Here is a 16542-nt window from a genome sequence, read left to right as displayed (position 1 = left end):
GAAAGAGCAATTATAGAAGACATTCTATTCAGACTGAGATAATGTAAATAAAATGTAAAACCTAGTAAGCATTATATATAATCCCAGAGACCTGAGTGTCTGTACAGTTTTATTTTGGTATGTTCAATATGAAAATTTTCTGTAAAAGAAAAGTGAAAATTACTTATATGTGTGCAAGTAACAATAATTGAGAGACACAAGTAGTCAGAAGCTTGAAGGGTTATGAGTTAACACCACAGGTTCAGCTGTAGACAGAGCATTCTAAGGATGAAGATTAGGCTTGATCCTGTGTCTGTATCATGCATGTTTGTCAGCATAGAGTGCACTCACTCAAAGCTTGGAAAAACCCCACAGTGTGTTCAGTGAAACACTACTGAGCTCATTGGATCAGCTAACAGGGAACAAGTTGGCTTTTAGGCTTTTCCTTAATAGCAGAAGAAAAGGGTGTTGTCTGAGTATAGAGTCTCTTTTTCTTTACATGTAGCTAAATATTATGTGAAATCAGCATTGTTAGAAAGTAGCCCTATCTTTCCTTCTTTATTCTTAGCTGACATTTTTTCCCTGCCTATTTTGGATGAAGGAGACTGACCAATGTGCACTAGAGAAATTGCCATGTGAAATAATTTTTTTCACTTGGACCTTGATACGTTCCAAACCTTCACCAACCAGTAGCCCCTACCATTCTCTGCATGCAGCAGGTGCGGTGGACGTACTCCTTTGTGGAGTGTCGGGTGTCACAGCAGCAGCTGATTTCAATTGACTGATCATCTTCTTTTCATCTTGATAAATTTGCTGGTTATTACGATGATCACTCTCTTTGTTGTTCTGCCTCATAGTCACTGGCAAACCTGAGATAACGTGATGGATTTTAAGTGTCTGGTTTTGAATGCGTCTGTTGATTGCTTCGTTATGCATTTAGGGATATATAAACGTGTGATGTTCTTTTGCCCAATCTGCAGGCTGGTAGTCATTAGCAGAGTACTTCTGTAAGCCTATAGCATGGTTCATTAAAACATTTATCGTGAGGTTATATAAGCAAATATAGCAAATGTGATGCATAATCACAAGGAATTTTTAAAGTGGTGTACATCCATCCATATTGTAAGAAGGAATCATGCTTTCTCCGTGGGGCTAAGAAATCCCATAGGTGAAAACTACAACAATAAGACAATTAGTTTGTTGTGAAACTGGGAATAGCAGCAATAGTTTTACCTTTGTAGTGCTGCACATTTTTTTTTGCAACCACAGTAAAGATGTTTTAATTCCTCATTTAGATGCGCTTAAGAGAAGAAGAAAATGTCACAGCATTGCCACACTTAGAGGGATAAGTCTGCAGGGTTAATACATCCCTTGTTTCCTCCTAACTGATAGTGAACATTTAGTCTTTGAAGCTTAGGTGCTTATGGAAAACAGCACCTAGGAGGAAAACAGAATTTTTAGTGTAGTCATAAGATATTTTTGAACTGTGGAAACAGCAGTGGTATTCTGCCTTGCAGGAGAAAGAGGCTGATGTTTCCAGAGTTCTGATAAACTGCTGCTTGTAACAAAGATCACAAAGGGAACGAAAAATGGCACTGTGTGACATTTTTCCTGTTAATAGTGATTGTTACAATGATGGAGCACATGAACTTTGTCCACTCTCATTAGAGACCAAAGAGTTCATCATTGTTACTGGTTTCTCAGTACATGTCGTATTTCTTGATGTATCTAATGCTCTGTGTCTTTTCATACCTCATGAGTATGATGAAACTGCTGAGTTTTGACTAAACTTCTGGGCAGCAGGAAAACTGTCAGGGGACCATTCCTACAGCGTGTCTGGGAGCATAAGCCCTACTCGAGAGGCAGTGTGGATTACTTGCGAAGAGTGAATATAAAATTATGTGTATAGAAAACATACTGCAGGTACCCACATAGTTATTCAGTGTCTCCCTGTGACTCAGTGCAATACAGAAAGTTGTACCCAAGCAGGCACTGCTTTGTATAAAAGGACTAAAATAAATACTATGTATTTTAAAGATTATTTTTATCATCTCAAATGCCTTTTTTCCCCCCCCTGCAATTTAGTGGTCCAAAACAGAGTTGGTTTATAACAAAAAGCTTTCTGAATGTCCCTGGATTTAGGAAGGTTCAAATTCTAGTTTGACATTCATGCTTAGCATTCATCTCTAACATCAAATGACAACAAATGTGGCTGTGATAGCCCTCTGTGGGCACTCTGTGGGCACTCTCAGTCTCTCCTTGACACTGACAAGCTTGAAGCAATCTCTGTTTATTGCTCTAAGATGAGAAATGTGTTGATATTCAAGGATATACCCATATGAAATAGGCCTGGATTTGAAGTTTTTATAATTTAGACACCATTGAGATAGAAACTAGTGCATCGTTAGTGGCTAAGACCAAATCTGACTGAATTTTTGTAGAAATTCCCAGTGAAAAGCACAGAATAAAGCACAAAGGTCAAACTGAGTAGAATGAGGGAAGAAATACAAGGTTTTTGATTAGAGAGCTCGGCACATGTTTTCATAGCACTCCACTTGAGTTAATAATAGTTTACTCATTGGAAAATCATAATTTTCTTCCCTTTGGATTTAGACCTTACCAGGAGATGTCATGAAGGAAGGTGTCTGGTACACATTTCCAAAAAGGCTTTTGATTCCAAAAGTGCCTTTTGATTGGATCACATTAGATAGTTTCTTTCTATTAACTGGCCTGATAAACAATATGCATCTGAAACAGATGTTCAGTAATCCTTTTTTTAGAGGCTTAAACATATGATCTGTTATTTGGACTACAGTGATATTCTGATGAAAACTTCTCATTTTAGAAGTGCCTTAAGTAAAGTCAAAAGGGTAGTTTCAGGCTGTTCCATTTGTCCTCTTTCTTGGAAGAAAAGGTAATACAGGAGCAGCTCTGCTTTTGTTGTCTTTAGGTGGATGTTCTGTTGTCTTATGTTTTGCCACTTTTTGAATTTAACATTTTTTTTTTGTTCTCTTAGTTGGATACTTTCGTCTTTTAAAGGTCATGTTGTGTTTCAGCCAGAGATTACTTTCAGCAAGACTTGGCTTTCCTTTTCTATAATGTTTACATTAGTGTTTGCTGTTACATCACTGCTTTCTGTCTCATGCAAGGAATAAAACCTTTTGTGCCAGATGCTACAAAAACCACATGGTAATAAATACGAAGAACATTTGTTTGCATTCACAAGACATGGTGCAGAACAGGAAAGGAAAGGTTGCACAGCTGATCTGATGAATCTTGTTTTTGGAGACCTCCTTAGTTTTCTTATTAGCAGGCATAACTTGAATCTTTTATTTGGGATTGAAGCTAAAAATTTTTTTGCTGTTTTTGAGGGGTCTGATGTTTCATTGAGTTGATAATTGCATGTAGTCTTGAATCTCTACAGCAGCTGTTGAGATCCAGCCCAGTTTGGAGTCAAAGTACTGTGGTCCAATTGATGACTGTTGGGGGTAAAATTATCTGGTGTCGTATGCTTAGAGACTTGTGGTGCTTGCTCTACAGACATGCTAATAAACACAGGCAATATGATGAGATAGATCTCTGTCAGCATCACAGTGAGTACGAGCTACACCCCTCTGCTATACATATGCACACGTAATTAGCTGCCAAGCTGCCTTAGAAGAAATTCTAAAGTTTGCGTACAGGCACTGGTATAAAGGATATTGCTGTTTCTAAGGCATTAATTAGATCTGCAGATTTTGTAAGATGCAAGCTTGCCGTGCTGTGTGCATTGTGTCAAGTTAGAACTTGGACTGTGATTACAACATTTTTCATAAAACTGAATTCGTTTAAAGTCTGCTTTGTTTGAAGTGCTCTAGAAGGCTCTGAGCGTGTGTGAGACACCCAGAACTGGTGTGTATTTCAGTCCTCCATACTTATTTGACAGGTACTGCTAAACTTCTATTACATGATAAAGCCACTTTTCCTGGCCTTCACAGTGGCTCTGACATGGTGTTTCTACATTAGGAATGAGTAACTTTACGCTTTAGGGATAAAATTTGAAGTTAACTTAAAAATTATTAATGCACAATTTTTAGTTTATGGAAATCATGACTTATGCTTGAGTTCTTTTTAGACAGTTTTCATACAGCATCTCTTGTTAGTCAAAAGAGGCAAGAGATAAATTCTAAATCTTCTGTTCATGTAAATGGTGGGGCTGTCCCGAGGTGGTACAAGGGAAAGAAAAAAGAATGTAACTAGACAGGGGAAATGGAGATACAGGAAAAGCAAGTAAAATATTTTTGACTGAAGCATTACACACTTTCACTAGCTCTGTGGGGGTTTAATTGTTTTCTGCAGCTTGCCTAAATGAGGATGGAGTTAATATATTCATAATGACTCACATTTCGTAGAGATTTTGTTTGCATCCAGAAAATGAAAGGCATAATAATTTTCCCTAATCTTGCAATAGGTTTCCAGTATAGACAAAACTTAGGTATCTTCGGTACCGGTTACTGAGCTACCTTTTCCTCTTTTGCACTCTGACTGGAAATTCAGTACTGATCATCTAACAGCTTCTCTCCTTCCCTCTCTTAGGTCTTTTCTGCCTACTCTTTTGTTACATTTGCTGTCTGCGAAGTCTGGAATGGGATAAAATGGGTGTGTGCCCTATTCAGTTAGCCTTTTGGGAACCCACATAGTTTTAATTTCATCAGAAAGAGTGTAACTTGGCACAGTAGCTATTTTGCAGAACTGACAGTAGAATTGGGATCAAAGAGCTGGCAGTATTTGTACTTTCTGCACAAATAATCCCATAAATGTTGCTTGACTAGATACAGCGCATCTCTTCTTCACATTTTTTGTTTCATTTTAAATAGATTGCATTCATATTTACTAGAAAAGTATTACTATTGCAATAAAATATGGAATATAATCCCTTTTGTCCTTTTTTTGGATTCAGGATCATATCTGGAAAGAAAGTCCTTAAAATAGGACTAAAGAACTTAGAGGAAGTGTAGTATTTCTGGCAGGCAATTCATTCACTACTGACACTCATGTGTTAAGTGCATTGTGCCAAAACTATTTTTGGTCAATTTTACAAGTTCCTGAATTCAGCACTTTTTTGAAAAGTTAGAACATAACAATTGTTATTTTTAGCAATCGTTGCCTACGGATGTCTGTGTGCTTACCTAGGGATAATGAGAAGATATATCCTGCTGTGTCTGCCGGGTGTTCATAGCTCGTAAGGGGAAAAGTTACAAAAACTATTGCAAGAGTGAAAAGCTCAAACTTGTGGCTCAGACACAGTTTGGTCCTTATGCCTCTTTTACACTGGGGGGAAGTGAGATTCACCAGAGTGATATCTGATGAAAACTGAAATATCCTTTGAAGGAAGACACATATGGTTATTTGTAATATTATTACTCATGAAAATATTTATGTATAAAACTATTTCAGGTTAATCAACTGTATTTTGCTGTTAATCTTGTCTTTAAGTGTTTATTCAATAATTGGCAAACAAAGTATAAACCTGTAATAGAGGACCTCTTGCTTTACAATTCAGCTTCTTCCAGTACTTGTCTGGAGGATATACTAACATATGTCCTTACAGTATCAGAACATCAGAAGTAATAGCAGAATAAGGCTGAAGATGCAACAGAAATGTAGATGAGTAACTGTTGCCTGTACTGTACTCCTGAGAGCAGTGTACTTCTCAGCCACTTGGGGTAATTAATGCATTTTATGCATCTGTTCCTCAGACCTATGTTGAACATATTGGCAAAATTTGACTTGCTAATGGACCATTTTTGCTCTGATTTGGTATGCAATAAAGAAATATTTGCATTTTCATAAAACTAAAGAAATTAGGGTTAAATCAAATGTCACTGTTATGTTTAGCAGAATGTTCAGTGTGGGTTTAAGACAGGATTAAACCCTATAAAGCTACTATGCAATTACAAAAAGCAGTATAATATCTAAATGTACAGTACAATGGGTTTACATCATGCCTGTTATATGGATGCAGTTTTTTTCTGCTGTGAGTTTAATGTCCTACCTTACATCTAATTGCTGATGTTTTCTATGAAACTGTTAAAATGCCAGGGCAGGAATTGTCTTCACCAAATCTGCTGCACCAAATCTGCTTCCTCAGACTGATAGTGTTTACAAACCTGATATGGAAAGAGCCATTTAGTGAACACTTAGTTTTCAGCATTTATGGAAGTGCCAGCCTTAGGCAGACCCCCAGGAGAAGTCCTGAGTGCCCTTCCTGAGCCATGCAGGTGACTGAACTTCATTTTAATCATCACTGAGATTTCTTCATTCTTAGACCTGCCTGTGAACTGAGGGCCTGGTTTTATAGATCCTAACGAACAACTGCAGTACTGATGGCCATTCTCACCAGTTTTGGGTGAGCAAAGACAGCATGAGCTCTTGGAATAACCCACCTGCAGGGTGTCCTGGCTGGTTGTGTCTGAAATACAAAAGTGAGGTAGGGTAAGAAGGCGTTTATTACCCTATTTTCTGTCAGCATTGTGGAAATTAGAGAAGTTTGCACTCCAGGGTTGCTAACCCAGCTTTTGCTACTGGTTCTGAATTAACACTAAAAAAAGAAGGGTCATAAAGATGTCTCCTGATTCCTGCTGAGTGGAAAAGAACAGTTTGCAGAGGAGATACACTTGTAAGATCACAGCACATCTATCTTAATGACGTGCCTTCCAAGGATGGGGCACTTCTTGAATTGTGTCGGTACCCTGCAGACCTTACAGTGCAGAAGTCTTTTTTTAAAATCCATTTCATAACCTTTTTACCTGTTGGCTGTTATGACCTCCCATAAGATCGGCAATACCACAATATTTATAGATATTCCTGATGAATGTCCCATAAAGACCTGATCTTCATCTGTCACTCTTTTAAAGTGATTATTGGTCTTATGACAGAGCTTAAATATTCTAGTTATAAACTAGCTCCAGTAGAATCTGTAGATTTTGAATATAATTATCCCCATGTTGCAGAAGACAAAAATGAGACAATGAGAAGTGAAATGATAGGCCTAAATATAGGTATGTTTAGTAACTGAGATGGAAAAAGCATCCAGAAATCCTGTATTTTAATATTAGATCTGGTACCGTGTTATAGACGGATATGGCATGAGAATAATAATTAGGTTCTTTGTGTTATTCATTTCATTGTCTGGTATTCGTGCTGTGGAGTGACTTATGTTCACATCCAATTAAAAGAAATGTTTAAAGAAATTCCAATAGTGCTTTAGAATAATGAAATTACCTTTACAAAGCATTGGCTTTTTGCTGCTTTGTTTTCTTGTGATCCAGAACAGTAGGTGAAGGGGTGAAAACACAGATGTTACATCCTTTTTTTTTTTCACTTGTGCTCTGGAGTTGGTCTGTAACATTGAGTCTTGCATGTGTAAACCATTGCTGTCCCCGAGGTAAAATGTAAAGCTGTATATATAACCTTAATAGGTTCAACTGCACCTTGTTCTTTTGATGATCTGGAATCCATTTTCCAAGCATTTTCTTTTCAGGTAGTTCCATGCATCTGCCTGGCAAACTGCTAAATACTTGTGGAGGTTTGCACAACATGGTTTGAATTACTTAAAATGCTTTCCTTATCGGTTTCTGTTACAACAATTTTAACTATGCTACTGAATTTCTAAGTGATCACTATAAGCGACTAGAGAACAGTTTGTAGAGACACAAGCAAATGTAGATTTTAGCAGGAGAATTGAAATAAATTGAACTTGAAAATATGGACTGAAAAGCTTAGTATATTTACTGTGACAGCATTGTATTGGGCTCTAGGGCAGCCCTTCAGAGGAGGTTTTGGAAGTCAAGTACATAATTTCAAGTAGATTAGAAAGATACACTACAAAATGTGAGCAGAAAGCCTTCCTGTATTTCAACAGTAAGTTCAACGTTGCATGTGTTTGATCAGTGCAAGCAGAATATTTAAAACTGTTACTTAAAACCACTGTGTGTGGTCTGTGTATTTAAGTTACACACAGTTGACCCTACTTCTTTGGTTTGTGCAACAGCAGGAGGAAACAGATGATTTGTTTCAGTCTATGTACATTCCATGTACACAGTCTGGGCTAATGCACATGCTACTGCTATTTTTCTGTGTGGTTTTGCTTTCTTTTTTTCTCTTGCCTGCACTACCCTTCTGATTTTTGTGGTCCATGTTGTTCAGTTAGGAGATTTTCAGAGTCATTAAATAGTCTCCCTTTGATCTCACAGTGTCTTTAATTCGGCTGACACCCCCCAGTAACCCAGCTCAGTTCTGGCAGGCACTGTTGGGATAAACTTTTAAGTGTAATTGAATAACTCTTATGTTCTGAAAACCTTGGGTACATCTCCCTCCACTCTTTCCCTGTTACTGATGAGGACCAATTCTACATGTCAGCTTTTTTAAGGGATATGGTGTAAAAAAAGCAGCAAAGTGAGCACCATAATGACAAACTACAGTCATCCTCTAGTAGAAGTAGGTACAGTAGCAATAACCTGCAATAAAGCAGCATGCACTTAGATCTGTCCAAATCTGGGGCCTTGGAGAGATTCCACACATGCGCGGTGTTTTCTGTTTCTTGTTGCTTTTAGGTGGATGTATAAGAGTTTGTGTGTTTTTAAGGTGAACAATTTGTTTCCACTCGGGTAATCACCAGAGCTCTTACATTACATGAAGGATATTCAATCACGAGTTCTGTTCAGGTTTCTTCCTTCCATCTGTGGGAGGAGAAGGCAGGCATAAAGAAGGGAAGTTGTCTCAGCCTCTAACAGCATATGAAGGTTCTCAGAAACCCTGGTAGTGTGGAGTGTCTGATGGCTGGAAATTTCTGGATAGAGTGTAAAATCCATAGTTGCAGTATAGAGGTTGGCATGCATAGATGGAGACTGATGTAGACTCAGAGTCCACACTGATGAAGGGAGATTACTATTCTTTCTATAATATCTTCCCAGTTTGGGTTTCTGTGAGGCATTTTATGTGCCCTGTTCCCCAGTGAGACGAACTGTAAGTCGTTCCATGTAAAAATGTCCTTTGAAAGCAAAATTACATTTGGAAAGAAGGAATCCACATGTAATAGAATAAGGAGGAAAGATACTGACAGAAAAAGAAAGGTTTATATTTTGTATAAGAACAGCAGATTGTATTTAGGAAATAGGAAATGGAATAAAATTATTTAGGACTGAACTTCCCGAGAGATGCTCTTCTGCAATTGCATGTTATGTGTATACTACTTTGTATGAGTATGAATTCTTATGGTCAGATAGTAATGATGTGATGATGATCCTACCTGAGATTTTACATTTTAAATGTGGAAGATTGTGAATAAGGGTTTTCATATTTATGATGTGGATATTTACTTAACTATACATATCAGAGCAAAACTTAGAAAGGTATGGTAGTCTCTTTTTCTCTCGCTTATGTTATAGCTAAAGATATTTCTGATTAGCAGTATTTTTTTGCCTAGAAGGGTGACTTCCTTTTCAGGCTTTCCTGTGGTTTTCCTCAAGTAAATACCAGCCAACTGAATTCTGGTGATAAATTTGTAATGCCATTTGAGCTTGGGACTCAAAGGGACTAAGTTGCAGTCCTTCAGAGCTGTGCTGCTTTGTGACTGTCTTCATGTCTGTGTTTCATAACCATCTCAAACTTCAGCTTGAGCTGTGTCAGAAAGCAGAGGTCATTATCTGAATCAGAGTGTTCCTAGTTCAAAATAGAAGTACACTGTTTATATCCTAACATGTTTACCATCTGACAGCTTCCTGTGCTCTCCAAGGAATGATTTAAAGAGGTTGGTTTAATTCCTATTGCACAGTTATCTGTATCACAGAAGTTACTGTTGCATTTGAGTACCTTAGCAGAAACAAGAAGGATTGACTGTTGCTTATTTCTCAGCCAGCTCTCTTCTCTCAAGGACCTGAATCCCACGTTTGGTAAAGCTGATTTAAAGTTTCCATTGTTTTCAGAGGATATCGTGTCAAATTCCAGGATAACTCTTACAACCAAGAACTGAGGCAGTGTTATTTTTTAGTTATTTAGTTTACTTCACAAGCCTTACTGTAAGTGCCTTTCTCTACTTTATGCTTTCAATTCACTTACCTCCTGTTAGATTTGGTCTCTTAGGTACATCACCTGAATGTAAATGGTAATTGGCTTTGCAGTTAGGCTTTGTTTGCTTCTATGCATGAATTCTCTCCAGAAATGGTGTTCAGCACTGATCCTTTCTTTCTTTATCACTGGAAAATATCACTCCAAGAAGAGAGTGAAGAGACATAAAAGACCCACTTGCTGTTCTATCAAAAGCACAGGTAGATTTAATTTACACCAGAAACTCTAACTGGAAAGTGAGCCTATTTCTGAGAGCCCTCTGCTTCCTTTGTTTCCTTTCTAGCTTCACTTCAGATTTTTGTTTCACTTTTTAAGCTCCGCATAAATTTTCACCATGGGTTTCCTTCCCTGTTATTGCCAGCCAGCCCACTGATCAGGCACCAGGATTTCAGTCTTGCTAAGTTTGTGTATTGTGTTGCAATCAGAAGTCAAATGTGTGATAATGAGTGTAATATGCTTCTGAGTGTTGCGATGTTTAGTGGGTAGACATACATTATGAAGACTTTTCTTGTCTGCAGTTTGTGATGAAGATGAATGATTCTTTGGGGCAAGGTTATATTCATGTTGTAAAACTCACTCTAACAGTGAAAAATAAAAGAAAAAAAATCCAGCAGTGATAAATAACGACCATCTGGAACCTAAACGATATAATTGTATTATGATTTGTCATCCACATAAGATAAGCTTTTGAGAATGTTTAAGTTGAAGGCGTAGACACAGAGATACCAAATGTGTTAACTGCTTCAAGTACTAAAGTTAAATGAATTTGAACAGTATGTTCCATGTGAGGTGGAAAGACTCCAAGAACCAAGAAAATGGAATTCCTTGCAGCACAGCTGTATGAGAGTAGGTAGGCATTGGGAGAAGCTGTATAGTAGGTTTTACATTGCTTTAAAAAAATAGGGCTCACTTTAATTATTTAACAGATGAAAATTAATTTACATCAAAAGAAGCCTTCAAATACCTTTTGTGGTTTAACTCTAGTTGATGTATCTCCAAGATTAGCAATGGGTGCAGATGAACTGTGTATGGGTTTGTCTAGCTTTAAGAAATATGTACTGCTGGAAATGAATCTCTTCTATGACTTGAAGAAAAGAAACAGAGATTGCTGAAAAAAGACATGGGAAGAAAACAAGAGAATAAAGACAGCTAAGAAATGGGAAAGCAGTGAAAAAAACAAAATGCCTTGTGAAATAACTACTCTGAATCAACATCACATAAATTTCTGCTTCTGCCAGCTGCCCACTCACTTTCTCTTTTAATAGAAGGAGTCATCATGGTTCTGAAGCAAGTAGTGTAGGGAGCCATGCATCTTCTAAGGAAGTGAGTTTCCTGTCTTAGTGGAATTTAGCTTGCAAGACTGACTTAGTAATGGATTTCATCTCTTTAGAGTGTATATAAAGTATCAAAATGGTAGAAGCAGTGTTTTATTTTTCCAAGGACACTCCTCCAATACAGAAGTGAAGCTTCAGAAACAGCTTTATTATTTCCTTTTTTGAATGCAACGGTAAAAAAATTTAGTTCTTTAAAAACCCTTTTACCGACATTCATTTAGTCTCACAATGCTTCTGTGAGGGTGGCATTAATATAACATATGTTTTGTAGATATGAATCTGGAACACCAGATAAGACAGTGGGTGATTTTTCCCACGCCTGTCAGCAAGGCCTTGGAGTACAGACATGGTTAGAACCTGGACAAACCTGGCACTGAGTCTTGTGCTCATTGCTCGTAGCCAAGCTGTCTCTCAACTGAGGTATGTCTAGGGACAGGCACACGGGAGTCTTGCCAGACTTGCAGAGCTGATTTGATTTCTGAAAAACTACTTAGGTGACCAAAATCAAAGACATGTTTTACTGACATCTGTTATTTCTCTTCCTTTCTTTTTAGCTGGTCTTGCCAGAGTACTCTATCCACAGTCTTTTCTGCATAATGTTTTTATGCGCTCAGGAGTGGCTCACGCTGGGGTTAAATGTTCCTTTGCTTTTTTATCACTTGTGGAGGTAAGCCCTTCTTTTATATGCTGACTGCTTGTTAGCCTTGCTTGCCAATTCAGCACACATGCAGATTGTATGAACGATGAAGGACAGTGATAGGAGTATGGATGAATATCTTTTACCCAGAGGCTTATGCCTATAAGCAGCTGAAACTTACATTTCCAGCAAAAAAGGAAATTTTTTCATGAAAATTTAGTAGATATATATATATATGTATCTTTATATGTCTCCCCTATCTCTCTTTTTATATATGTATTTATATTATATTTATATATTATCTCCTCTATATCTCTCTCTCTCTCCCATATAAATGTTGCTTTCAGTTACTAACTTAGGTAAATATTCCAAAGAGTGTCAGGATGCACACACTGCAAACTGAATGAAAACATGGAATTTAAATAGGCTGGAATCTGAATGTGGAACTCGGTGAAGCTCTAAATACTTCACAGATGGGGAGTTGTAAGACAGTTGGTATTTGAAAGAGCTTGGACCTATTCATTCAGCCCTAACAAGGAAACCTTTCCATTGGAGTTGTGAAATAAAGACTGGGCAGATTGACAGATTTTTACATCTCGTCTTCTTTGGCAGCTTTATGATTTTTTTCAGTATAAAATAAGTTGTTTATTTCTGTACAATAGGGAATTGATGTTCTGCAAGAGAATTCTTTCTTAGAGACTCTTGGAGTGGGGATTGCAGTAGGTGAAGAACTATTGTCTTCACACTGCACATGTGAAGAAGTGGGGAGTATTTCCAGTCTGGATCTCTGATATGTGTTTTTATTCACCAAGGGGCTTTCAAATTGATCATGTAAGACCTGCTGCTGTTTTCCAGTTGGGCAGTACAGCTGCTGCTGCATCTTCCTCTGCATTCTAGTGGAGGATCGGCCTTCTGTTGCCTCTGAAAATGACCAAGAGACATCAGTTTTTGCATTTGTCAGTCTGGAGTCTTCCCTAGTTCTGAATTTTCACAATGTTTGTAAAAGCACAGATGATTTTTGTCTGTCAGGGTCTCTTTGTGTTACAGAGGTACATATGGTAGCAGAAGAATAATTCTGTAAAGAAGTCAAAACCGTCATCTCAAACAGAAACTAAAAAGTAGTAGCTTTTTTACGCTTTTTTTTCCTGCAAAACCTTGGTAGTAATGCAGAGTTGTGATAAATTCAGAAGTTAGAGTGCCAGTATAGTTCTCAGAAAGCTAAATGAAATGAAGCTTCAAGTGCTTTTCTCTCTATTGTTTGGCTGCAATAAGAATAACAATGTTTCATGGTGCTGTTTTACTAAGGGTTAACAACCAAAATGTGACAATAATAGTAATTTTAAAAGTTTCTAGAAACAGATATGTCCAAAAGGAAAATGGTCAGACTCTAAATAATTATATAAATCTTTGGAGAGAATTTTTTATTCTCTATTTTTTCTGTGATTCTCCGTATGCTTTGCTATAAGTACGCCATAATTTCTGCTGCTTTAACCACAGACAGGTTTGGGTTCATTGTGTAAAGTTCTACACAAAACCATGGGAAGACACCGTGTAATATCTTCATCCCAGTGAAGATAATTAAGAAAGGTTTCACCTGTGGTCTCCATAAAAGAATTTGCAATCTTATTAGAGACTGTAAGTGGGTGTGACTAACAGTGTAAGGGAGGAAGGCAAAGTTATTTTTAGAACACCTGCTTTCAAAGTTTGCTGCTGGTCACTTGTTTGGGGGTTTTATATCTATCTATCTGTTTGTCTATCTATAAGCAGTCAGCAGTCCTCAGTGTTTAGCATGTCAAAGCAATAGAAATAACAATATTTTATCTGATTCATGCTGATCTTAAAGCAGTTCATTAATTTTGTTAAGGACTATTTTTTTTGTTTGCTTTTGGTTTTTACTGCAAAGTAACTGAGACAAAGGCTCTTTTGCCAGCAATGTTGTTTTGTCATGATTTTCTCAAACATTCAGTCGTTGCTGAGAATAATTAGAAATTTCTCTTAGGTAAGAAGAAAAATATTTTCCAAATAAAATTATTTGGGTGATAAATTTTTGAGCAGTGCCACATGTAGAAAACCTTAGTCAGCTGGCTCTTACATTACTCCATATTGTTTTCTCTTTCCTTTTCAGATTTGGAGGAACTTAGCTATCATCTGGTTGAGACTGTCACCTTTCATCATATCTGAAAAAAGTTGTGTAGCTGCAGTTAAAGCCCAGTAATCCTTCCTGTATGCTGTGATCACAAGCCACCATATATTATCACTCACAATATGTGAGTTATTAGTAAACCAGAACTAACTATATAGGAAGTGGGAATGTTTCAATCTAAAGAATTAATAGAACACCAAAAGTCCACATTCATTAAGTGCTTGGTTCTATAAGAAAGGAGTACTTAGACTGCCATCCTGATTTTAATAATGTCTGGAAATAGAGAGTTGGAAAAAAAAAAGGGAAATTCCTCCTATATCATGGAAGATGGTAGTCTTCTGAACTGGTGATCAGAAGGGTGAATATCTGCACATATTTAATACAGCATATTATAGAGTCATTCCAGATGTCTTCTCCTGCTCTTTCAGGTATTTTCGTTGCCCAGCAGATAGTTCAGAGCTAGCCTATGATCCACCTGCAGTCATGAATGCAGATACCTTGAGTTACTGCCAAAAAGAGGCCTGGTGTAAGCTGGCTTTCTATCTCCTTTCCTTCTTCTACTATCTCTACTGGTAAGTCTGGTCGTTTCACAAAGAAAATAATAGCTGCTTTTCATTTCACTTGTGAAACTGTATTTAGAAATAACTGGAACCAGTTGGCCAGTTTCCTTAATCTCATAAAACTTGCTTCTGATGTTCATTCAGGGAAGCACAACCACTTACTGCTGACACCTCAGTACAGAATATTAAGTGTTTATCTGAGCCAGGTCCCAGGGCCAACCCAAGGAAATAACTTTTGCTCCTCTGTATAGTGTCTTAGCATGGATGAAATAGGAAATTTTATATTAATGGTATTATGTCAAATAAAATTATAATGTCCTTATGATTCAAGAGAATCATGAGAAAAATACTACACCTGCTGGTGTAGTGATACTCAAGATGGTAAATCAATGGATACATAGATGCTGGCTGGGAACTTGGGATGTACCATGCCTGTAGTCATTCCTACAGGCTCCCTTTCATGACAAGGTTAGCCTGTGCATGGTCCAGAACCCGAACTGAAGTACAGTCATGAAGATATGCACCCTAGTTGTGTGTTGTCCCTCCTGCTCCTTTCAGCTGTCAGATATCAGTGTACAGTCACAAATGCCCAGGGCAAAAATATGTGAGGATCATATTTAAGGTAAGGCCTTGGCATAATCCCTGTGCTTTTAGTCACCCCCGTAATCACACCATAAAAACTACTTGACAACAAACTTTAGGACACTTTAAATGGAGGTGATGTTCTATGATGCCTTTCTTCTATTCCTTCTGAAATGTATTTGCATAGAGTTGCCTCTGCCAGTCTTGCATGTAGTCATCCCTCTGCAAGGCAGGTTTGTGTGCTGGTGGAAGAAAAGTGTTATTTCTCCTGACTAGTGGTCTTTTATCTGCTCCCCATATCTTGTCGTTGCTGCAGGTTGTTGTTTCTCGATATGCCTTTTAAATAGTATTGAGAACAAAGTTTTCACCCATCAGTGTGTATTTGCCTGTGTCTGCATATGAGAGCAAGAAGCTGGCAGGGGCCTAACTCACATGAAGATGGATGTGTCATGACAATCTGAGTAGTACCTTAGCATCCAGTAGCTTTTTGGGTTTAGGCTGAGCACCTTTGCCTGTCCTCTTCATGGGGCTGAGAGTGAAAAGCATGGCAGTTATGCTAGAGGAGCTCTGTTGGTAGTGTAAGGAGAGATGACAAGGAATGGCTGGAGAGAAAAGCATTTTTAACTCCATGTTTTTGGGTTGGGGATCAAAGTCAGCTGTGTAGTGTGGTCTAGCATTTCTGCTGGGACTTCAGTGTTGTGCAGCTTCCTGTGAGTCCTGCTTCCTTCACTCTAAAATGTGGTCATAATCCAAAATCCACTGCCTGGTGCTAAATAAAGTGGTATAAATTACATACAGTTTTACAGTGCTTTCCTGGGTATTGGCAGAACTAGAGTTGCAGTAAAATGGAGCTGTGGCAATATACTGTGTTTTCTTTGCTCTCAGAGTTGTATTTAATATGTATGGACTCACTCCAGCTGGTGCATTTTATGTTTCTTCTACTGCACAGAGTTTGTTTCCAAAAGAATCAAAACAATGCAGTTTCGTAGAAAACCTTGCCTGCCCTGCTGAGAGTTGCTGAAGTTTTAAAGATCAAACGTGCTAAAGCAAAATGGTTTTGTTTCTTCGCTGTTCAAATTGAGGCATCAGACTGAGCTTTAAAAAGCTCAAACACAGCTTGTGGTGCAGTAGAATGTCGATAATGAATTTGTTATTTCTTGAGTGCCTTTTGATACCCATCTTGAATGCACCATAATTAAG

General features: G+C 37.8%; 1 protein-coding gene across 1 annotated transcript in view; it reads left to right on the top strand.

Moving 5' to 3' along the window:
- The window catches only part of CNIH3 (cornichon family AMPA receptor auxiliary protein 3), a 53006-nt gene that overhangs the window by 27297 nt on the left and 9167 nt on the right, over positions 1 to 16542 (top strand). The window contains exons 4-5 of the mRNA XM_027641599.1: positions 11975 to 12087; positions 14629 to 14772. Of these exons, the coding sequence (XP_027497400.1) occupies positions 11975 to 12087; positions 14629 to 14772 (257 nt within the window). The remainder of the gene's footprint in view (positions 1 to 11974; positions 12088 to 14628; positions 14773 to 16542) is intronic.

The sequence above is a fragment of the Corapipo altera genome, unplaced genomic scaffold (genome assembly GCF_003945725.1).
Source record: "Corapipo altera isolate COAL_440 unplaced genomic scaffold, ASM394572v1 48b, whole genome shotgun sequence".
NCBI lineage: Eukaryota > Metazoa > Chordata > Aves > Passeriformes > Pipridae > Corapipo > Corapipo altera.
The sequence above is the reverse complement of the archived record's forward strand: the minus strand, read 5'-3'. Positions and strand labels throughout refer to the sequence as shown.